This window comes from Ctenopharyngodon idella, chromosome 2 (genome assembly GCF_019924925.1).
Source record: "Ctenopharyngodon idella isolate HZGC_01 chromosome 2, HZGC01, whole genome shotgun sequence".
In the NCBI taxonomy this organism is placed as follows: Eukaryota; Metazoa; Chordata; class Actinopteri; order Cypriniformes; family Xenocyprididae; genus Ctenopharyngodon; species Ctenopharyngodon idella.
Genome location: NC_067221.1, coordinates 22,691,261 through 22,716,047, shown reverse-complemented (window position 1 = coordinate 22,716,047; position 24,787 = coordinate 22,691,261). Strand labels below are relative to the sequence as shown.

General features: G+C 38.2%; 1 protein-coding gene across 2 annotated transcripts in view; it reads right to left on the bottom strand.

Annotated features, from left to right (window-relative positions):
- Nucleotides 1-1,373: 1,373 nt before the first annotated feature.
- zzz3 (zinc finger, ZZ-type containing 3) overlaps nt 1,374-24,787 on the bottom strand; it is a 31,452-nt gene continuing 8,038 nt past the window's right edge. For both annotated transcript variants that reach the window (XM_051914327.1, XM_051914337.1), the window contains exons 2-12: nt 18,506-19,985; nt 15,040-15,178; nt 14,786-14,933; nt 12,876-13,003; nt 11,649-11,720; nt 11,335-11,436; nt 9,776-9,871; nt 9,191-9,340; nt 6,031-6,165; nt 4,860-4,960; nt 1,374-2,912 (exon numbers count right to left, since the gene is read on the bottom strand). In XM_051914327.1, coding sequence (XP_051770287.1) covers nt 2,768-2,912; nt 4,860-4,960; nt 6,031-6,165; nt 9,191-9,340; nt 9,776-9,871; nt 11,335-11,436; nt 11,649-11,720; nt 12,876-13,003; nt 14,786-14,933; nt 15,040-15,178; nt 18,506-19,920 — 2,631 coding nt within the window. In that variant the 5' untranslated portion in view covers nt 19,921-19,985 and the 3' untranslated portion in view covers nt 1,374-2,767. The remainder of the gene's footprint in view (nt 2,913-4,859; nt 4,961-6,030; nt 6,166-9,190; nt 9,341-9,775; nt 9,872-11,334; nt 11,437-11,648; nt 11,721-12,875; nt 13,004-14,785; nt 14,934-15,039; nt 15,179-18,505; nt 19,986-24,787) is intronic.

Here is a 24,787-nt window from a genome sequence, read left to right as displayed (position 1 = left end):
TTAGTGAATTTGACAGCAGCAGCACTAATTTAATGACCCAGGTGAAGCGAGTCAACAAATAACTGAATTGGGTCTTGTCCAACTCAAAATCAGTACAAATACGATCCTCAAAGCTCAAAATCTCATCTCTGATGACATGTGCACTGGCGCAAGGGCGGTACAATTTTCACATTTCCGGGGTTCTCGGAAGCAGAAGTCATCATAGTTGCGTAAACTTCTATAGTGGTGATCGGGAGACAACAGCAAATATATTTTTTGTGTTCCCATTTGCTCCAATAGCAAAAGAAAAAAATCCACAATAGAGTTTCCACGACCAAATAAAGGAAAAATATAGTGATTGATTACAGCAGTCAGAAAAGAGAAAGATGTGAAATTTACCATAGTTGTGCCGAATTCCGACACCTATTCGATTATAACCCCCATTTACACGACATATATATATATATATATATATATATATAAAAATAATAATAAAAAAATGGAAAAGTTTTTTTCTTTGTATAGATTAAGCTGTCAAAACAATCCCCTTCCACACAGATCCGCTACACCACACAAAAAAAAAAAAAAAAAAAAAAACTGTATTATGCTGCCAGGCCAGTAGTTGGCGATGTCACTTTGTAAAGAAAAACTATGCGCCTGCGCACATGTGCATTCTTTTACAGAGCACTCACGGCAAACGTGCACATTTATAAACTGAACACATTTAAACACGTACATGCCGTCACATTTTCAATGATCCGAGTTTTTATTGTTTACATGGAGACGATAACGGTATCGTTTTCAAAAACTTGCACTTTGAAACCTGTTTTCGAAAGTTTGTGTTTTCAGGCCCCCAAAATGCCGTTGTCGTGTAAATGAACGGCCAAAGTGTATAAAAAGTTTTTAGTTGAAAACAGTGATGTGTAAATAGCCCCCAGATACAGCTAGGTTTAGGATTAGGTTTGGGGGCGGGGTTAGGATTAGGCAATCAAGTAATTTGGCAGGGAGTTAAAATTTGGCACAACACCGTCACACCCTCAGCTGATTGGATGGTTGTGGTTTGCTATTGCTGTGATCTCCTGTTATTGACAGGTTGTCCCGCCCTCATGCCAGTAAACACATTATCAGAGAAGTGATATCAGGGAAGACATTTTGATTAAAGATTACGAGGACACATAAATTAAAAAAAAAAAAAAAATGAGATTCATGGATAATTTGATAAATACTGCATTATTCCATAAAAAATGCCCCTAAAATTGACAATGTCACTTCATATCAGAGATGAATGGACACATTTACAATAACGTACCACCCTTATTTGTCTTTCGCTAAATATAAGATTTTAAGAACAGAAATGAATCAAAAAGATAAATCATAATACCCGAGTCATGTGGTGTAGAAAGACTTTTCACATACTTTTATTTCCACAGTTCTCCTCTAACATTTTTTACATTATTTAAGAACAGACTGTTATACACAGATACTGAAGCAGGTCAAGGGAGGGGAGGTGAACAGAACAGAACCCAATACAAAATGGTCTACTCAAAGCACAACAAAATGTATGTGTATAAAATAACGTGGGAGTGTCGCGTGTGCGACGCCACCAACTCGATTTCTTGTTATTCTTTGTCTTTTAAATAGATTAATAAAAATACAATCTTTTCATGGACCGTGAGGAAACTGCGGAAATTAGAGGGATCTAAAGGCGTGATGATGGTTGGGCAGTTTTTCACAGAGGGCAAACGTGCCACAAGTTCTTTATTTTCTTCTTCTAAAACAAGTGGCCAGGTTTGAATCAACTGGACAGGGAAGAAAAAAAAATGGCACACGGCAACTACCACTGGCTACTTTTCACCATATATTTGAATACTCCACATGATCAACAACAGTACACATTGAGAGAAAAGAAAAGAAAGCTCTCTGCGAGCGCAGAGAGCGTGAGAACGCCTTCCGGATCTCAGCTGGTCTTCTCCTTGCTGTAGTGCTTTGAGGTTTGGGAACCTAGCGGGTTAAGTGGAGTGGGTTTTTCAAATCGGCGTTTAAAAAACAGGAAATGAACGTAAATAAAGTGACAACATCATGTAATGGTCGTAAGAGGAAACAAAGAGCAGCTTCTAGTGAAAATGGTAGCCCATGGCAAGAGACACGTATGGGGTCTGTCAGCTGGGATTTTTCCCCCCAGTTTAGAACGTCGGAGTTGTGAGCGAACTTCCTTGATTGGTTAAAAACCTGGTATGAATCAAAGACAACAGTCTCAGCACCAAGTTCCATTCCTTGTATTCCCACCTCACGAAAAGAGCTCACACACAAAGCTTCACTTATAAATATTTCAACTACAGACAACATTTTGCACTTTAACGCGAGTCCGCCCTCCGCCGATGATTCCAGAGCCGTACGCTCCTCTGAGAGGTGCGTCACTGACACCCGTCACTCAAACGGCGGAACAAAGGGAGACGTCGAGTTGCCTTCTAAATGTCCTGGGATTGGGAATGTCGGTGCGCCTTTTCTTTCTTTCATTCTTTCCTCTCGTTTCTTTTGATTTGAGATAGTGTTACTTGACGAGACCTGGTAAGGTTTGACAACCGCGGCAGGGTGTTGACCCCTCCCTCCCACGAACCCTCCCCCACCCCACCCCCCTCCAGCAGCGGGTCGGGGCGAGGTGCAGCACATCTGCGGTACCCTCTCGCCCAGACTTAAGCATTTCTTTGACTTGGATGATGGAGCCATGCACAGAATGCCCTGGGGGCTGCTGCCCAGCCCTGAATACTAGCGCTGGAGCACGTCCCTGTCATCTGTTGGCAGGGAAGTAGTTGGGGTCCAGGTAGTTGTAGCCTGTGCTCTGCGGTAAGCAGTAGTCTTTGTCCAGGAAGGTTTCGGCCTGGCAGACTGGCTCCAGTCTGTGTGTGGGCTTGTGGGTCTCGGTTTTGAACAAACTGAAGGGGCAAACAGAATGGTGTGTGGTTAGGACAAGACTGCTGTGCCAACATTCTAGTTAAAACTGAATAGGAACTTTTTGTGCACAAACTAAAAGAACTGTGCAAAGCCACCTTTGATTCTCCAATGGAATCGTAAATGGAAGAGATTTCCTGTGTCAAGAATTTCAAATAAAACATTCCTGAAAACAAGTCATTAAATAGATGAAGGACGAATAGTACCATCACTGCAGCACTGACCAGAACTCAATGGAGTCTTTCTTTCTTAAATGCTTAAATATCAGTTCACAACATTTTCAACACTCAGGTTTCACAAGTAAGACATTTTTTTCCATAGAGTATTGATTTTTAACATTAACTTACAAACCTTTAAAAAACAGTTTACTGTGAGTTCCAAGGTATATCGATGGTATGTGCTTTTGTTGAAGCCATACACTTGCATTATTTCAGCTTATTTTTAAAATAATCATGTTTGGAAAAACTACATTACCCATGAAGCTGTACAGAAAATTCCACCAATCATGAGTTGAGGCGAACAAATTGCGCCAAAAGAGCGAAACTGTAATCGAGTCTGTCCCTCTGTAGTCAATAAATTTACCCCTTAAAACTCATCTTTGATCACCAAAATTACATATTTAAGCATTTTGTCCTGTGAAAAAAAAATTCTTAATGCCTTAAAATAGCTTAAATGTAACTCTACACCCTTGCCTCATTTAATACACGCGGATCTATGAATATGATAATTAGCCCCGCCTCCACACATTCACACAAGCTCAGACGAGATCCACTTGGTCAACTTACTGAGGTAAACGCTGCACAATGGTATCGCTTTTTACAACGTCGGACACATAATGGTGATTAATATGATTAACGTTTTGCTTGACTATGTTATCAAACAGCTAATAATGTGTTGCTAACGTTACACAAACCATGTTCATATTCATGAGTCAGACAGCTGCCTTCTAACAATCAGTATCCTTAGAAACAATTTGAACTACTCAGAACGTCAGTGGAGAAAGGTATATAGTTCATCCTATCATCGTAATATGCATCATACACCCACCATAATGCTAAATCTAGCCACTTTTTCATATCAACAGAAAAATATGACGGGATAACCTTCATTTGAGACTCCCTTGCGCGGTCAATTAATGATATGCTAAAGCCCACCAGCACATTGACGTGATTGGTTACAAGGTAGTTTGTGACGTCAGAAACACCAGCAATTTCAAACCACGGGTTTGAGACTGTCTTTGGTTTACCGCAGTTTTAAAGAGAAAATACTGAGCAATGGTGTTGACTGATGAATTTGCACATGGTTTGTCTTAAATCATGTTAGAAACACCAGATAGACATATGAACAACATTAAAAACTTGATTTTCACCACAGGGGGACTTTAAGTTTATTGTAATATATACACAGATTTGCAATGCTTCATGGGATTGTAGTTTTTCCTCAATAAAGCCGTTAAGTACACAGACTTGTACCTTTGTCTTTTTGTCTGATTTTCAAATACTTTTTGCTTCAACTAAAAGTTTGTAATATTGTGATTCACCTTGTAGCTGGTTTGTTTGGTTCATGGCTTAAAACATTTTAATACTTCTGAAAACAATACCACTGAAAAAGTGGGAGGGCACTAATGCAATTTATAAGGCCCAAAAAATTCATAATCAGAATGATTAATAATTCTGTTCATTGAAAAAGCATATGCAGGCCAAAATGACTATTTACATGCACATCAAATTACGTTCAGGGTCTATATTTGGGTTGCAGCCATATTTCCAATACAATGTTTATACACATACGGGCACAGAGTCAACATAATTCTGAGAATGTGTGTTCCTCCTTAGCTATCGCATTGTGACTTTATACATTTAAATCCAATCCCACTGTGAGGTGCCTAAAGATCCCCAGCTCCATGTTTATTTAGTTAGGCTGTGACTTACCAGTCGGAGCAGGTACTGCAGAAGTCTATGGCGTTGTCCTGCGGGCAGTCCTGACAGTGCCACCGTACACCCTGGATGGGCTCCATGCCACACATGTCACACTGAGAAAGAATTACATGCAAACATGAAAAAAAAAAAAAAAAAAAAAAGTGCTGAACATGACAAAGAGTGACATTATGTTATTTTACAGTTAACTAACAGTCATAAAAGCCCTTGTTCTTCACGGCTCAGACTTGCATAAAAGAGAGATGGCTTTTACCGCTTGAAATAGTTCACTCATAAAAGAAATTTACTCATCCTCATGTTGTTTCCAAACCTGTACAACTTTCTTTCTCCGGTGGAACACAAGACAAGATATTGATTTTTTTTTTTTTGTCCAATGTTTCAGTATTCTTCAAAATATCTTTTGTTTTCCGCACAAGAAAGTAAGCCATGCAGGTTTGTAGGGCTGGGCAGTATGACAATATATATCGTTACCATGGTATAAAATGTCTATCGTTATAGATTTGGCTATATTGTGTATATCACCGTATGTAAATATATAGCATTATTGACACTTCAGAGTGATGAAATGCATGAATGAGAATATAAAGAGCGGGATGTGCTTGATGTTAAAAAGAGTTAAGCACAATATATCTTGAAAAGGAACTCTGGGCGGCGTTCTTGCTGACAGGCACACTGCCAAAGCACGTGCACTGCCTCTCTCAGAAGGCGATTGTGAATTTGGGACATGCTCGATGTTAGAAAGTGTTATTAAGCACAATAAGCAGTGAAAAAGAACTCAATGCAGTGCACGCACTGGCTGACACATTCATACAGTGAAGACTGCTATATTTTATTTTTTACATTTGATTATTACATTTCTGTACTAATTCTAACTAAATGTCAAACCTATTGTACCTAATTTTTTTTTTTTTTTAATTCATTTAATTCATATTCAGTCTATTGTTTGTAATTTGCTCCTTTTTTCTTATTTTTTAAAAACAGAAATGAGATAAAATAACACAAAATAACTATATCGTGACATTTTACCGTGAAATAAAATTTCTCATATTGTGAAATTTTGGTTATATCGCCCACCCCTACAGGTTTGTAACGACATGAGGGTGAAGTAAAAGAAAAAAATTCAACAGAAATTATATATAGACAGACTACTAAGTGTTATGTGTACCTTATAGCCAACGTGCTGCGTGAGAGCGCTCTCAGCCTGGATCTCCTGTAGTTTCTGTTTCTTGAGTTTCTTCAGCTCCATCAGCTCCTTGTACTCCGGCAGGTGTCTCAGCTCCATTGGCACCCCGTCCTCATCCTGAAACATCACAGCAGGGTCAGAATGGTACAACACTCTTCACCACATCAGCTGTCACTACTTCAAAAGCCTATTCACACAAAGAATTTTTAGCACAAAATCTAATCTCTACAAACTACTTCTCATAGAGTCTGAAATATAATAATGGATAACATTATATTTCGATGGTCCACTTTAGACATTCTACTAACTATAAATAACTTTGCGATTACATGTCAGCTAACATCTTAGGTGTTAGGGTTCGGGTTAGTAGAATACGCTGACATGTAGTTGCAAAGTTCCTTACTTATAGTCAGTAGAATGTCTGTTGGGGGACCATCAAAATAAAGTGTTAGCAGATATTAAGCAGACAGTCTAATAAAGTCCACAACTTAGTTGACATGTAGTTGCAAAGTTGGTTACAGTTAGTAGAATGTCTAAAGTGGACAATTGAAATAAAGTGTTACCTAATACTGTATGACACATTGTTTTTGTTATTTTTTAGGTCAGGTCGAGACTACATTTCCTGATCCTGTTTTCCCCTCATTTCTGGCTCTTATTAGAAACTTCTTTTGAACATTCTGACAAATCATTTGAAAATATTTACACTTCACTGTCAGTTAGTCACAACAGAGATAGTGTAAAATGAACTAGCATAAATAAAAATAGATATTGTATATAGACTACGAATATAGACTATGGTTCAAAAGTTTGGTGTCTGTGATATTTTTTTATGTTTTTGAAAGAAATCTTTTATTCTTATCAAGGCTGCATTTAATTAATCAAAAATGCATTAAAACAGTAATATTGTATTAAAAAAAAAATAGAGAAAAATGTTTTCTATTTTAATATATTTTAAAATGTAATTTATATCTGTGATACAAAGCTGAATTTTCAGCATCATTACTACAGTCTTCAATGTCACATTCTAACATTATGATTTGGGGCTCTAGAAATATTTCTTATCATAAATGTTGAAAACAGTTGCGCTGCTTAATATTTTTGTGGAAACTGACATTTCTTTGATGAATATAAAGTTTCAAAGAACATTTATTTAAATATATATATATATATATATATATATAAGTATCATAAATGTCTTTACTTTCACTTTTGATCCGTTTAATACGTCCTTGCTAAATTAAAAAAATAATAATAATAATAATTTGTGTCATTTTATTACTGCAGGTATGATCACTCTCTGTATAATCACCACAGTATACTAGGGGTGACCCTGAATAGTCGACGATTCGAAGCTTCGATAGGAGGAGCCTGATTCGACTACCAATCTCATAGTCGAATCTTCGTAGAGGTGTTATAAGACGAGATATGGGGGTGTTCAATATCTGATTTTACCAGTTTTCTCCCAATAAGTTAATATACAGCCTATTATGATAACGCTATAAATAAAAAATGTGAAAAGAAAGAATCTGTTAATAAATATTTTTTAATGTGTGTGAATAAATCCAACCACCCCTGTGACAGATTTAAGTTTCACTTTCCATGATCCGTGACCGACAGAGGAGCATCTTGGCGGCAGGGATTAAATCTTTAACAATGTCTGGGATAAGAAAATCTGAAGTGTAGAATTGGATGCACTTTGAAATGGTAAAAGATGATCCAAAAAAGTGCGGCGCGCTTCTGCTGGCCAACGTCAACGAGCTGACTAGCGCACTATTTGAAAAGACTCAAACGGACACAGGCAGATCGCGTGAAAGACTGGACTTTTTTTCCGATCAGGTAGGAGAAAAGTGATTTCAAAACATTTCAGCCGGTTCTAATTTGATTTTTGGATGCATGTTTAGCTAAAAAGACTGCCACTCCAGTTTAGCGTTTATTGTCTCTGCAGTTAAAAAGACAAAGTTGACAATTCTGGCCATACTTTCGTTATTTTAATAATTTCTTTAATTAAATTTTTTTTTATTGATCACTCTGGGTTATCTAATTTAACTATTTGTGGCTTGTGTTTTGAATATATGTTCCCCTGCACTTTAGGCATTTTGCCCTTGTGACTTGATTATGACTATTTCATTTTTTATTATTAATTTTATTTATTAGAACGGTATATTCTGTTCTAATTCAATTCTGTAAATAAATTTTTTATTGTTTTTCGGTGCATCAATGTTGCGCTGTAGAGTTAAAGCTTGCTCGCACAAGCAATTTAGCTGATTTAATTTGATTTGCCAACATGTGAAATTCATAGGCCTACATATCTGCAGTTATTTATATAGGCCTATATATTTTTAGGTTTATTAATCCAAAATGTTTTGAGTCATCCAAAATGACACCCCTACAGTATACAAATCAACATTTCAATGTGATAATGACAATTTAAATGGGTTTAGATTATTGAAAGGAAAAGCTTAATTCCCAGACTTTCCATGCAGCCTTCAGGGCTTGTGATGTCATGATTTGTAGTAAGTCTATATTTGGTGCATGGTGCAAGGTTCACGGATGCTTGGCAACACTCGACTGGTTATGTTTTCTGCAGGGTCCGCTGACCGGTGTCCGTAAAGGTTACATATCAGAGACAGAAAATGTCAAGCCACTGCAGTCAGTTCACAGTCGCTCAACACACAGTTCAGCCGAGGAGACGCAAACATCGAGTCGTCTCTAATGATTTTGGCAGCGGTGCTTGTCAAAAGCCAGCACATCATTATCAAATGATCAAACATCAAGCAAATCCCATCTGTGGAAATGCCAGTTTGCGGTCTTTAATGGATTTCCTGTTTGAAAAGGCCATCAAATGTTTGCCAGTGGGGGAGAAAGGAAGTCACTATGATGAAACAAATGGCTATAAACATGAAACATGGCTTTCAAAAAGCAAAAACCATTTTTCATTCATCGGTTTCTGGTATTTATTTTTACATTTTCAGCTTCTAAATCAATTTGCTTGAATATGATTAATAAAATGCTGACTTTTACTTGTTAAATCACACATGCATTTCTCTGATGATTAGTAACCCCATCAATAACAGCCCACCCTGAAGTGGGAGCTCTCAGATTTAGTTGGGAGTTGAACTGGGAGATCTTAACCAGGACTGACCGAATCATCCGCGCCATTATCCTGGAGGCTGTTGAAGAAGTGAGAACGTTCGTCCTCATCATCCATGTAGACGGGCGGCTCGTATGAGGTGAGGAACGTTGAGGGCCTGTACAGGTGTTTATTGAGGTGGTGCTGTCGCTTACTGGAGGCCTGCAATTACAGACAACATGCCGTGTCATTAAATAGGAACTAATAAAGCATTTTAAAATACACACACACACTACTGTTCAAAAGATTGGGATCAGAAGGATTTTTTTAATACTTATGTTCTGCAGCGATGCTTTAAATTGATCAAAAGTGACAGTTAAGACATCTTTAATGTCAAAAGATTGTTCTTTTAAACTTTATATTGATAAAAATTCTGAAAAAATGCATACATTGATAAGAAGAGAGGTTTCTTGAGCATGATGATTTTACAATAGACAATATTACTGTTTTTACTGTATTTTTGATCAAATAATTGCTGTGTTGCGCATAACAGACTTAAAAAAAAAAAAAAAAAAAAAAACCTTACTGAAGGTAGTGTATATATTATATTATATTATATTATATTATATTATATTATATATAAAAAGAACAATTTACCTTTTTGCTGTACATGCACACATTGGGTGTTCTGCCTGGTACTGGAATACCAGCTTTTGTCAGTTTTATGAAATATTTCTGTACCCTGCTAGCAACCTGTGAAGAAGAGGAACAAAGATTAGTGAAAAAGACAACTGGGTAAAAATCAAATTTAAGTCTTTTTAAGCCTGCAAAAATAAAATTAATACCGAATGAGCGTGGCAGGGCAATGTCTATGCTAAGATATTAAACCGTAAAATGATGGTAAAAACATGATTTACAGTTCAAATACAAATGATAAAACACATTTCAGCATTTAAACCATGATTTATGAAAAGGGATGAGTAAAAAGTATAAATTAAGATAGTAAGTTATTATATATTTTAAAGTAATATAATAATTGTTTCGATTTTTAGAATGCACATTAGCTGCTTGTCGATCCACCAGTTCAACTGTGTTTATGCTGCGTAAAAATATGGGTCGATTTTCGCTTTGGTCTGAACAAAAACAGCAGACAGGCTGATTGAAAATGCAAATCCATTCTCTGACAGTAAGGTGGCGCTTATGGAATTGCAGATATACAGTGTTGTGCTCATAAACGCTAATATTAAGCATTATACGGTGGTAAAATGAAATGAAAATTTCATCAAACTTGTCATTTGGAGACAGTCAGTTCAGAGATACATTCATATAAAAACACCTGCGCGGTGTTTTCATTTTGAAATGTGCAGCGCTCATATTTATTTAATGAAATCATAGCTTTTAATCATCACATTAAGCCATATCGCGATTCCTGTTATTCGTCCCCAAATTTAAGACCTCTTGAAATTATAACAAAGACTATAGAATAACACAAGATGCGTCACTCGATTATTATGAATGGGAGAAAGTGCAACGCGCAATATGGTGGAATAAGTCCCGCCTTCTAAATAAGAGCCAATCGCCAATTGGTAAAGTCATCACGTCACTGCAGCGGCCGTTAGAAGCTCCGGTTCCTATAGAAACAATTAGACACGCGCCTCCGAAATGAGACACAAGAGACGCGCATTTAGGATTGCGCATGCGCATTAGCTTTATCCAGCCTGGAAAATACCAGTTTTTGTCATGATTCGAGCGTTTAGAAACAAAATGTATGAGACAGTTGTTGTCAGATTTCATTGGTGATTTCAAATATGAAATTTAATCGAAAGCTTGGCAAAAAGCTTTGGAGAATTTGATGTTCCCCCATTCAAAGAGATAGGAGCTGCACTTGCATGCCCAAGAGGCGTTTCAAAGATGGCCACCAAGTGAAATGACTTGTCTTAAAGGGACTTTGATTTTAATTAAGACTTTTGTTATACCATTTAAGATATTTAAGACATTATGACCTTAAATTTGATAAAACTGAATTTAAGATGTTTTAAGACTTGTTAAAGACCCGCAGGAACACCATCACCATTAAATGGAGCTGTAAGGATATTTATTAGATGACTGCTTTACTGAGCAGTGAAAAGGTGACTAGAGACTAGAATGCCCATCAAAGCCAAGAGAAGATCATCTTCAGAGAGGATGACGGTGTAGAGCAGGTCCTGAAGACGCACCTGTTTGGCGGTTCTGTTGCCAAGTTCATCTGCGATCTTCTGCCAGCGTTTAGACTCAACCTCCTCTGGTGGGAACTTCAAAAGCAGCTGCTCCAACTTTTTCTACAAGATGTGAAGCCAAACTTTACAGCTCAAGAGCTACACAAAACTATATAGTAAAATGTACAATCTAGTATACAACAATTAGCTTCAGTCCACTAATTTGAATGGACGTAGCTTTCCAAGAGTGCTACAACTGTTGGGACACTACACTTTTCTCAGTTGTTTGTTCATTAAAGTTCATGTCCACTAAGAGCTCTTGGGTAGTTTCATACCTGCTCCTCAACGGTCCACAGCTGGTTGAAGGTGTCGGGTTTGTTCTGGTTGCACAGCCTCCCTCTGATCAACTGTACAAACACCATCAGTCAGAAAAGTTCAAAGCATTACATGAACATTCATGTTTTGATTTTAGGTTAAAATAAAACAGGATTTAAAAAAAAAAAAAAAAAAAAAAATGCACATTTTGCAATAAACTAGTTCTTAAATGAATAGTTTTATATTTCTTCATCATTTTTAAATCAATGATGTCATTCACAATGCTTCATGGGATTGTAGTTCTTTCCCCTCACTAAAACTGGCAAGTATTTGGTCTTGTACCTTTGTCTTTTTGTCTGATTTTCAAATACTTTTGTTTCAAATCAAAATTTGTAATGTTGTCATTCACCTCACAGCTGCTTGGTTTGGTTCACGGCTTATAACACTTTAATAATGACTTTTTTTAAAAAATCCCTATGGGAAAAATGAATGAAAAATACTTCCAGAACCAATGCTGCTGAAAAAGTGAGCGGGCACTGATGCACCTTATTGGCTTTTGGATTAGATAAGATGAGATCTGTTAAGAGACACTAATGGAAGTGCTTTATTCATAAAGTTAACATATATACACTTTCTATATCAAAGGGAAGAGAAAATGTATCCTACTGGTTTCCATAGATACCATCTTTTCTCTACATGGGCTGCATACATGAACATGGCCATACTGAACAAGAGATATGGAAAGAAATGACTGGTGTGAACCTGCAGACAAAGCTAGTTTGTCTGAATGCAGCACCACCATAAAGCAGACCAAGAAAAAAAAACAAAAAAAAAACATTGCGATACACTGTGTTTTTACAGTCATTTGTCATCAGCATGCTTGCGGTGCATTTAATGTTGAAATGTTAAAGCAGAATGAATATGGATGGAGATATTGTGCTCTCAGGGAAGATGTGCATGCAGAGCACATCCGAGTTCATGTCCTAAGGCTCAAGCACATATATAACAAGAAACAACGTCAAGTTAAATGTTAGGTCTTGATCTTATTATGTATCGGATGCAGCAGTGTGTGATGAAACATGGTGAAATTGTAGGTCATGGGGAAAAATGAGCAAAGCATAAAAGTGAATCTGTAAACCCATGTTTTCCTCTACAAAACACAACATGCAGGTTCATAGAGTCAAGACGGAAGTAAATGGTGACAGAATACAAATGACAGTAAGTACGAAGACTTAATCTGAGATTACCTGAGTTCTGCTACTGGACATGCTGTGTTCTGGACCGTCACTTGACGGCAGGGAGGAGGAGTAGACGGATGAGGAATCTCCCTCCTTCTTGGAATCCACAGGACTTTTTGGTCGAGCAGGCAACCCAACTACAGAAATACAATGAGCGTTTTAACTTTAGCACACTTCCTTGCATTTGCCATTGAACAGACAAACCCATATGTGATTACATTTTTGAGAAGTCGACAACAACCTTCATTTCCCTTACCAAATTACCAAAATCTCTATGACCTTATTTGCTGTTTTACATTTTTTTTTTTTTTTGAATGTTTCTATTTGTTGTACACAATGGAGGAAGGGGAAAATGTTTTTCATATATTAATCCAATAAAAAAAATAAATAAAAATAAAGCAGTTTTGATAAATATCAATCACCCTGACATTTACACTATCACCCGACAAAAATATAATATATGAACTTTATTATTTAATATTATTCAAGTCATTGTAGGTGTGAATTAGGGCTGCACGATCTAATTACGATTTATTATTTAGGGCTATTTAAAATTTTGGGGAAAAAAACTTCTTTGCTTCTTTGTAGGGCTGCACAATTTGGCCCAAAAAAGGTCTATTTCAATATGACTAAAATAATAATAAAAATAATAATAATAATAATAATAATGGTTTTATCATTATTATTAGTAGGGGTGTAACAGTACACAGAACTCTGATAAATTGACCAATGCTGCATGGTAAAATACAACGGCTGTTTTCAAACTTATTGGTTTGATTAACGCTGTCATTTTCTTTGCGTGTGAGAGTTCATTAACATGCGGTGACAATGAGATGCACAAAGCTCAATATTACGCTTTTCAAGAAATCATGGAAAGATGAGCGAGAAGGAGAAAAAGAGCCATCTACATCTGAGCCTACTTCACCTTTCCACAAGGAGACAGTGAGTGAAGCGGCACCTGAGGATTCCCATTTCCAGGACACTCATATTTCATCACTGCACTGAGACTAGTGAGGTAGTGAGACTTCCACAACACAAATCGGCACAATGCCAAATGATTTTGTCTTATAACAGATTAGACATCATTCAAAACTGTAAAGGGTCTGTTTTTATTTGTGTACACTCTACACTCACAATAAAAGCAAACCATTGTGCTTTTGTAAAATAAAGAAAACAAACCGAGGATGCCTGTTTTTGCCGTCCCGGTTTCCTTTCCGTGAAGCTTGTGGAGCGTGTCACAAAAATTAATCGAAACTCAGCGTATAGGCTACTAGCAAGCTCTTGCGTGCCATCTGAACTCTTGTTTCAGGTTGGTGCATAGATCGTCTCTTCTGCTCTTTTTCCTGTTGTGGTGGTTAGCAAACAGCGTTGCATTACTGCACGCGCCCCCTTCTGGATTGGAGTGTGGATCACCTGTGACTGACTGTATTAGTCGTCTGACTGTATGCACCGAACCGTGACGGTTCGGGACGAATGCATGTACGCTACACCCCTAATTACTACTAAATTATAATATTAAGAAATATTACTAGTGTAATATTTCACTGTAAAAATAGTGTATTTAAGAAAAACAATTATAGTTTTATTTTACAGTATATTCAATAATTTCACAATAAAACATTACTATAAAATTACAAAATTAATTTATAAAGTTTTAATTTCTTCATTTTCAAATGTTAAACCTTTCAACTTTTATGCTGGGAATTGTAAAGGATTTGATTATCACATTAATCCATATTACAATTTTGTTTTATTTTATTTTGATTAATCGTGCAGCCCATTTTTAATGTATTTTTGGGCCCACTAAGGTCTTCTATTACACATCCTACTCAATGGACCCGGGGCCCATCCATAAAAACAAAACAAAACAACAACAAAAAAAACGTGTACGCACAAAATCTTTTACAACTGGTACACACCTTTGTCAAAGATTAACTGCAACTGCCGTGTTTTACGCTTCTTGTCACAGAACTCCCTTTCAAAGTCGCCGCGGCCTGAGGTGTATTGGTCCCACGCAATGTCCGGGAGCTGGACCACTCTCTGGGGGCGGGGCAAACCCATTTCCACCTGTAACGAAAAAGATGATATAAAGCATTACATACCAGGATACAGGACTAAGTATAACAGCCATTTCAGACAAGAGCAATGGAAGGCCTGGAGGAAACTTTTGTACCTGTTTCTGCAGCTGGTCCACAAAGGCGATAGGGTCTGACAAGGCTTCCTTCTGATGCCGTGCCAGTGTCTCTAGGTCCAGGATGGCTTGGGTTCGCTGGGCCTCCAGTACACTGATGGTCTGGAGCAACCTCTGATAACTAACGTGTAAGGACAGAGGAGAAGCTTTGTACATTATTAACAGCTGATGCTATGCATCTAGCCATCAAACTTTCAGCAGTTATTCATACATTATTGAATTTTAGTACAGCACAACCACAAGCTGTTCTAAAGAAAGTCCCCATAAACGGTTCCCATAGAAATATATATTCCATAAATAGAAATATTTCCTGTTCGCCATAGGGTGGGTGGGTGATGACTGACAGCTTCATGCAGGAACCAGGCTTTGTGCTTCCACGGGGAGATAGATGAACTAGTTGTGCATCATGGAAAGCTCATGTTTAATTGTTTAACACTTTTAGGGAAAGATTTTTAAAATTCAAATTCTGATGGCCAACTTCAGGAGATCAAACTAAATATGAGCAGTGCATATTCCCCCCAGAAATAAAAAAATTAAAAATTAAACAGATCATTAACAACAAAGAATAACGAAATACTTCAATTAAATAATACAAAAACACTAGAATGGGTAACAGGATTGCAGATTTAGCCTTAAAAAGCCCTTATTCAGTAGATGCTAGCTAGCCTTTTATATAGAGTTATTGCTAGTCATTAATATATATTGTTAAAAATGTTTATTTTTACCAAATATCTTTGCCAACACTGATGTATGATTGTAATTGTTGGATATAGAGGCAGAACAAGCCAACAATCACTATTCTTCTGCACTAGGTTCATGTTACATAATAGTTGCCAAACAGTTCAAACAAAAAAGAAAAAACATAGAATTCTGTGCCTCTAAATATATGATTTTGGATTCAGAAGCTCACATCTGAAAGAGCTTTTCTAGATTCATCTGGTTAGTTATAAAGATGACGCTGGCTGAGCGCTACAGAGCTTTGACCTTTTCCCTGTGCGCCCTCAGGAAAATGGGATCCACAAATAGGAACACGAAAAAAAAAGCAAAGAGGAAAAAAAAGCAAATTAGACAAAGATGCTCTTCTCAGCGGGAGATTCTGTCTACTGCTTAGAAGTAATCTTATTCAGAAGCTCAACAGACCTTGTATAATCAATCTAGCCTAACATAGCATGAATGAAAACCAATTGTTGACAGCAAGCATTTAATCTCAAAAAGAATTCATTTAGAGGACTTGCTCCATTTGATTTGCCTTACTTGAGGGCAGCTGACTAGTTTTTCTACAATTTCCTTGCCATCTATTAACTTAGACTGCAGAGAAGCTGTTAACAGCCTCTCGATTCAGATGCACAATAAAGATAGGCATGTAGCACTGCAGGTTGAGGAAGGCAGCCAAGGATGGCAATAAGCACAAAACTGACATATGGCTGGCATTTCACTGCCACCTATGGGTCAACCATCTGAAAAGCATACTAGATCACTAATAACAGACAAAAACTAAACAAACATATAGTGATATGAGCTTCGTACTGTGCTATTTAACCTGTACTAAATAAGACTGGGATTCTGTACTAAAACTACTCTCAATAAACTTCCACACATCGTTCCAGCTTAGGAGCTAATATGAGGCACATATGAGTTTATTGTGTGTTTTGTGTTATCATGTCCTTGTTAGTGGTGCTTTAAGGAAATCATCACATATTTAGATTAAGAACAAACCTCCACATCAATGGAGACCTCAAATCTGATGCTAGTTGCAGAGTGCTACTTTTCTAAACGATCACACGACCATTTCGCCATACACTTACACTAACCAACCACCTTGCGACCATCAACTCTTTAGCAATGCCCTAGGAATAAACCAGCTATGCTTTGAAAAAAAACTCTGAACACTTAAGCAACAGCCTGGGTACCGCAATTCCCTGCCATTGTGGTGACCAGTTTTGCACAGACAAGCAACAACAGCAACAACCCTTATTTGATTATTCAAAAAAGTAAAAATCTTCATAAATATATCTATAATTTGAATTTATGTCAAGCACACAATAAATCCTAATTAAGGATGGAGGAGAACAAGTATCCCATATAGGAAAAGAGAATGATTTAATGTAACAACAAGAAATAAATAATTCAGACAGGCCTCATAAACTGATGCCATTCTCTTTTAATTTCTATTGACCGACAAGCCAATCCAGTTGGCTGCTCCTGATCCCTGCACTCACACTGTGAGACGGGCACACGCTGAATGAGCACAACCCAGGACAACCTGTCCACCAGCAGCAGGCTTCCCCTCGCTTATTACCTACCACCGTCATGGAGATTACAGCAGCTGTTGCTCATTTTCTGCTAGCACAGTCGACTATTACGCTACAGAAAACAAGTATGCAGAGTTAAGCAGGACAACACTAAGATGCTTATCTGGGACAACATTCCTGTCTTCAAATTACAAAGCACACTTTGAAAACTAAAAAAATCTAAATAAAAAACCTGCTGGGTTTTCACAACCACAGAAGTTAAAGCACAGCAGCATGCTACTACTTTTAAAGCAAAGCTCTATATTATAATAAGGAATTTGATGTATGAAGCTACAAAACACAATGAATCTGGAAAATAATTATTAAGACCTGAAAAGTAAAAGTAGTACTTTCCCTCTCAAAACCCACCAGTATGCCGCTAATGTGCTGAGAATGGTTACCAGAACATTACTATGCATCAGCGGTTTTCTGATTGGCTCTGGAGCTTTGCTATGTGGTTGCTAGGGTGTTGTAGGAGATCTCTTATTGGCTAAAGTCAAAAGATCCCACCATCTATAGATGTATGAATACTCTGGTTTTTTTGTGTTTTTTAGAAAGGATGAACTTGAGCAGGTAAATCTAAAGGTGCGGTCACATTTGCCACTGTTCTGCGAATTTTCACAATCAAAATCCAGTCATTTCAATAGGAATTCATGTGGGAAATTTGCATAAAGGTGAAAGATTTCCCCACTGAGATTCTGCGATGGGTTTGAATTGGTCATGCGGATTCGCCACGAAGACCAACAGAAAGCTGCTTGGTTTGAAAATGACTTGTGCGTGAGCTGTGCTTTATACATTGTTACACTACTGACAATAGATAATAGACCTTTCTTACCCACAAAATTTAGGAAAATGTTTGCTAACATGACCGCACCTCAAGCCTACAGGATTTGCCCATCATCCAGTTGGCTCCACAAACTGCAAGATTCATGTCTGTTGTGAAAATATGTAGTTTTAATTCTTCAGATCTAAAAAGTTTAGTACTTTGGATTTGGGGTTTGCGGTTTGCTCAAATCAGGAACAGTATGAGGAACAATAAACAACGGTGCTTCCATAGCAAACACCATAAATTAATTAAAACAAAAGGGCATAAAGACAAAGCACATCTTTGTTGACCACAATTATGAAAACAATGACTTGAATAGCATAAACCATACTCTTTGTTGTGTTTGAGTGCCAGGTGATCAGACTCAAAATAGTAGACATCTGGATCCTCCTCTTCCTCCTCATCTTCCTCAGCCTGAGCGGCCAGCAGCTCTTTGGTGGATCTCGACACTCTACTATCCGACACTCCGACCTCTCCACTGACGCCTGCTTTCTCTGAGAGTTCACTGTCTGCCTCGCTAGAAAGCCCCAGTGCATCATGGGGGGGGTCTTTATGGCTGGTGTCCTCCGAAAAAAGAGGAACCGGCATGGCCTCCTCCTTCAGCGAACCATTGTCTATGTGCGGGGAACTGGGTTTGGGGGAGCTGGCTCTGAGCCCACTACCAAAGGCAGCGCGGCGCGGTGAAGTCCTCAGGGTATATCGGTGTTCTTGAGGCTCTGTGAAGGAGGGGGGCTCTGTGGGCAGCTGGGAGGCAGCCAGCATCGCCATTTCTCCTGAGATATTCGAGCAGTTGTCAGAAGGGTCCTGTGGCTCGGCCTGAAAGCCACCATTGGTGCTCTCCTCTCTCGTGAGCTCGTCCTGAGCCTGCCCGGCGTCCCCCACGACATCCACCTCTACCTCCATCTCGGGTTCCTGGGACAGCACAGCCTCGGCAGCGTCCTCGGGTGTGCAATTCCTCTCACAGTCAATCTGAGGGCTGTCGGACTCATTGGCTTGCTTGGGATGAGGGGATCTACAAGGCACAATAGGGTCAGGGGATGAGGGCGCAGCCTGGCTGCCATTTAACAGTGAAGGACTGTTGTTGAGAGTTGCAGGGGAGGCACAAAGCTCCACGGGTAAGGCTGCAACTTCTGAGTCCTCCTTATGGAGTTCGACGAGGCCATTGGTGGCCTTGACGTTCTCACCAGCTTGTGGCGGAAGGATGATCTCCTCCACCCGGTTGTCCTCTGTCTGCTCCGCCTCTTTGTCGAGGCTGAGCTGAGGGGCCGTGGACGCGTTCGATTTGGCGCCTTCATCATTTTCCTTCGGTGCAGCGGGATCAGGGCTCTCCGGTTTGAGAGAATGTTCCTCCTCTACCCCCTGCGATTCACCTGAGCGAGGGCAGCGTTTGGCCCTCTTCAGGGCGGGGGAGGCTTCCGGCCCACCCCCGGCCCTCGGACGCTCGCAGTAGTCCGATTTGTCCGACTCGTCCTTCTCGGAGCTTGGCAAGCCCCGTTTTCCGTAGGCGGGCAAGGGCTCACCCTCCGACTTGCTCTCGGCTACCTTTCCAACCTGTGCTCCGGTTTGCTGGTGCTGTTGACAGTCCTGCTTCTTCTTGGGTGAGCGGGCTCTGGGCACAGGAGGCGGAGAGCTCTCTTCCGGCTGGGCGATGCTGCGGTTCCTGAGGGTTCGACCACAAAAGTTCTCATCCAATCCATTTATCCCCACTGATGATCTTGTGACGCGCGAAGAGCGGGACGCGGCCATACTATGGTGGGTGCCTACTGTCTCCTCATCGTGGTGCTCTCTCCTCAGCAGCAGAATGTGGGCACCTGAGGGACACAACGAGAATATAATTACAGACCAATCAGATTCACAGTTAAATGGGTCTGAGACTATTCTTACAGTTTATAATTAGATTTTTAATTGCCCTGCCAATGATACATTTTATTTTTAAGATATTTGTGTGTCAAAAATAGATTTTTAAAGGGATAGTTCACCCAAATATGAAAATTTGATGTTTATCTGCTTACCCCAGGGCATCTAAGATGTAGGTGACTTTGTTTCTTCAGTAGAACACAAATGATGATTTTTAACTCCAACTGTTGCCGTCTGTCAGTCGTATAATGCATTTCAATGGCAACACAATCTATAAGAGTCAAAAAAAACATGCACAGACAAATCCAAATTAAACCCTGCGGCTCGTGACGACACACTGATGCCCTAAGACACGAAACGATCGGTTTGTGCGAGAAATCGAACAGTATTTATATCATTTTTAACCTCAAAAACACCACAATGTCCAACTGGCTTGCACATCCGGTTGGTGAGGTCTGAACATGCTCTGACAACGGAAGTGATGTCTCGCACTCATTGAAGTATACGCGCGAGACATCACTTCCGTGATCAGAACGTGTTTTCAGACCTTACTAACCGGATGCTGAACGCAGTTGGACATAGTGGTGTTTTAGAGGTAAACAATTATATAAATACTGTTCGGTTTCTTGCACAAACCGATCGTTTCATGTCTTAGGACATCAATGTGTCGTCACGAGCCGCAGGGTTTAATTTGGATTTGTCTGTGCATGTTTTTTTTACTCTTATAGATAGTGTTGCCATTGACATGTATTATACGACTGACAGACCACAACAGTTGGAGTTAAAAATTATCATTTGTGTTCTACTGAAGAAACAAAGTCACCTACATCTTGGATGCCCTGGGGGTAAGCAGATAAACATCAAATTTTTTAATTTTTGGGTGAACTATCCCTTTAAGTTAGTTTAAGAAAAAGAGAAAAAAGTTTACAACCATTTATTGTGTTTTTAAACAAAAATACCCGGAAGTGTCCCAGCTATAAACATAACTTATGACAGCTTTGAATTCATAAACACATTTTTGCTGCAAACAGTAATCTGATTATAATTTTCAACTCATCATAACTAATGCTTCGGGGATGAGCACAAATCATTCTTGGTATTTCGGTAAAAGCTTCCATTTGTTAGCCAGTTAGATAATTTTATTTCAGTGTCATATTAAAAAAAATAAAATAAAATAAAAAAAACACATTAAGATTACCAAAACGATAATGGACTTTATGGACTAAAGAGCCAAATATGGAAAAATAAAGTAAAAGAAACATTTTAGCTGCAGTTTAAAGATGTGAGCTAAACTGTTTGCTGGATGTTCCTCCACAGTGCATCAACAGATTGAGATGGAGCAGGAAGAGCATAACTGATATGTCAAGAATTAGAGTACATTCATGGATTATCTAGAATGTTTCCAAACAAAAGTTCCACAGGAAAAGGAGACAGACATCTTTATTTATAGCCTTTTATGCAAGAGAAAAATATTAACTAGATCTCTGAAGAAAATATGTATGATGTTTGCCTGTGCAAAAGTGCTGCTATGCGATTCTTTAGTAGTTAAAGTCAAAAAGATCCTGTTCATGTCTCAAATCCATCTTTCAATGAAACAGGTCTACAGGTTTTTTTTTTTTTTTTTTTTTTGCTTCTGTAAAAAAAACAGAAAGCAAACAAACACACACAATAAACTAATAGAACAACCCTCAACAAAATGCAAAATTTGAGGTAACATTCATGTCTGTAGCACAAACAGTGATCTCTCTCAACTTCAGCAAAGGAAAATAATGGTTCTTTATAGGAAAATAAGGGACAGTATAAGGACACTCAAAATATTTGTACTGTACCACAGTGTATGTCACTTCAGTGATCTTGTTGCGTATGTGTATATATTTTTTTAAATTTATTTATATGAATTCCGGACATAAACACATTTGTTTTGCTTAACCTACTAATGTACAATTTAATTCTAAAAAGAATTATATTATATAGAGCTACACCAATGTCCTAGGCAGATAAAAATATCAATAAAAAGTCAAAACCTAGTTTATATCCTTGTATTCATAAAAAAACGAATATTCAAATATTCATTTATTTAAATGAAAATTAAGCAGAAAAACTTTTTTTAATCATTGTTTTTGTCCATTTCTGAACAAGCTTATGATTATCAAATATAGGCCTACACAACAAGCTTACATTATAACTTGAGATTTTCTTTTACAAGAAAATATTAAACAATGTGTGTAAACAAAAAACATACGAAACAAAATCATTTAGGCTGAAGAAGAGTGAACGTAAAAAAACACTAATAAACATTAATAAATCACACTGTGCCAGTTATCATGCACAACGTACATATACATTCAAGTCAGCATATGGTTATCATGTTTATATAGTTTCACATGTTCATCTTGATTAAAAAAAAAAAAAAAAAAAAAAAGAATATCCACATGCTCGGGTGAAAGTTGGCTCCTCAGTCTAATATCAATAAGACTGGGTCCAGAGAATTTGCGCTCCACCAACAGACGTTGCAGGAGCACAGATAATGGTGTGCTAAGCTAAGTTTCTTACCAGGCTTTGTGTTTTCTGTTCTTAAACCTGTCTCCCTTGACGAAACTTACAGGAAGCATATGTCTTGAGATCATTTTATCAAGTTATCTTCTCGGCTCAGTTGGGGTACAGCTGCGCTTACCTTTGGTGAATGCAGTGAACTATCTAAAAAATGAGGGAGAAACATTTTACACTTACTGAGCTACTTTTCCATTGTTTTTCTATGTAAACATGCTAGACGGACATGTTTGACTGTTGCGCTTGCGTGTAGTGTTGTCAAAAGTACCGGTACTGAAGTCAGTACTGAAATTTTGAAAATGTGACGATACCAGCATTTCTGTAGTACCCGCGAGTACCGAGTATCCGGGTATATTCGGTACCCACTGATAGGACTGTGCCAGTATTTACGTGAATATGATACGAGTGAAGCACAAAGCTTTGTTTAGCCTACAGAAGTAATGGTTAGCAAATAAATGTGACATTGCAGCCATTGAAACTTTTTGGTTCATGCCGAATGAGAGAGGTACGTGAGCCCATAAATTTAAGCTTTGTCAGGTTTGTATTCTGTTTTGCGAATCGCGATCTGGTCACCCGATTATCAGAGAATTTAACAATATTCCATTAGTTATTCCACTGAACATGGAATCTCTGTTTATTTTCCCAAATCTTCACTAACGCAGGGGATTATAAACGTTTCTTCCTTTCGTTCGCTTTTAGGCCTATTATATTCGCATTCTTTACTGTGGTAAAGTAGAAAAAACACTTGCACATCAATTTCTATTTAACACAGTTTGCGACTGTTATTAGGCGCATCAAGTTTACTTGTATAGCGCGTTTCACACACGCTGGTGATTTTTAGTTTCGCTTTCTCTGGCAGCGCAAAATCAAAGAAAGCCTAAATGTCTTGCCCCTGCGGAGGATAAAACTCGCTCTTCAGACCTTTTACAACAAGTGTCAGTTGCTTGTAACATCAGGAGATAACATGAAGATATTATTAAAAAGAAATGGTCTCTTTCCTGCTCGTGTCCCTCATCCCTCTCAAAGCGCAGAGCGGTAGGCTATATGACGCATCTTTGTGTGGAAATAAAAAAAACGAATGTTTTTTTTAAATAATATTTAACTTTCTTATTATTAAGGTTACCATTATTTACTGATATTCATTTCATAGTTTTACAGGCTGCAGTGTGTCATTTCACTGACGGAATAGCTAAAATAAACGCATGTCTATTACAAAATGGATGTTTGAGCATTTGTTTATTTTTTTTATATATTTCATAATATTTTTTCATTGCGGTATATATACACACACAAGCTCCAAATATTTATATGTATGATTACCATCATATTTTGATATATTTTTAAAATAGGCTAGTTAAATAAAATAGTAAAATAGTTCCAACAGATTTTCCTGTGGTACCGAAATTGGTACCGAGAACCGTAAAAATTGAATGGTTTTGGTACAGACTACTGGAATTTTGGTACCGTGACAACACTACTTGCGTTTTTTGCAGCATCCCACGCGTGACACAGCATTCTAAAAACACGGCGCTCAAGTTAAAAGACATACTGTTTTTATTTTATTTTTTTTCTTCTCTATTTAGCCTAACTTACAACAGTGATAGATGACTTGATCACATCTCCTCTCAGGTAGATTGCATGTTTTCTTGCGTGGCTGGATGTTGGGCCTCATGAATAATAATAATCAAGTTGTCTGCTTTCGCTTAAAACCTTTTTGCTGAAATCATTACGCAGACGGTGAAAGGGAATTGCCACTAGCGCAAGTCCGGCTCACTAGAAGTGGGAGTGACCAGTCGGCAGAGGATTCTGCTCAGGGGAAGCGTTTACGTATGGCATTCAGACAAAACGGGAAATAAACAGCTCATGATCGTTAGTTCTGTTGCTTGGAAAACAATGACAAAATTTGTATTTAGAAGATATAAGCATTCAAAACTTAGTCTCTCACTTCCGCCAATATGAATCAACGATTTTGATGACATCACGCTGCACTTCTCATCAGATTTTCTGTCCAATCAAATGTTCTGTAGAATCTAAAGCGTCCCGCCCCTACTTTATAAATAGACACTGAAGCTACGGCTAAAATCGGTCACTTGTTCACACATTTACTATTTTCTACATTTATTTTTTCTTTTCCGGTCCAGAGACACGATAGCACAGATCGGATGATATGCGCGAGTCAGCGCAGACCATAAAATGTATCGGACCC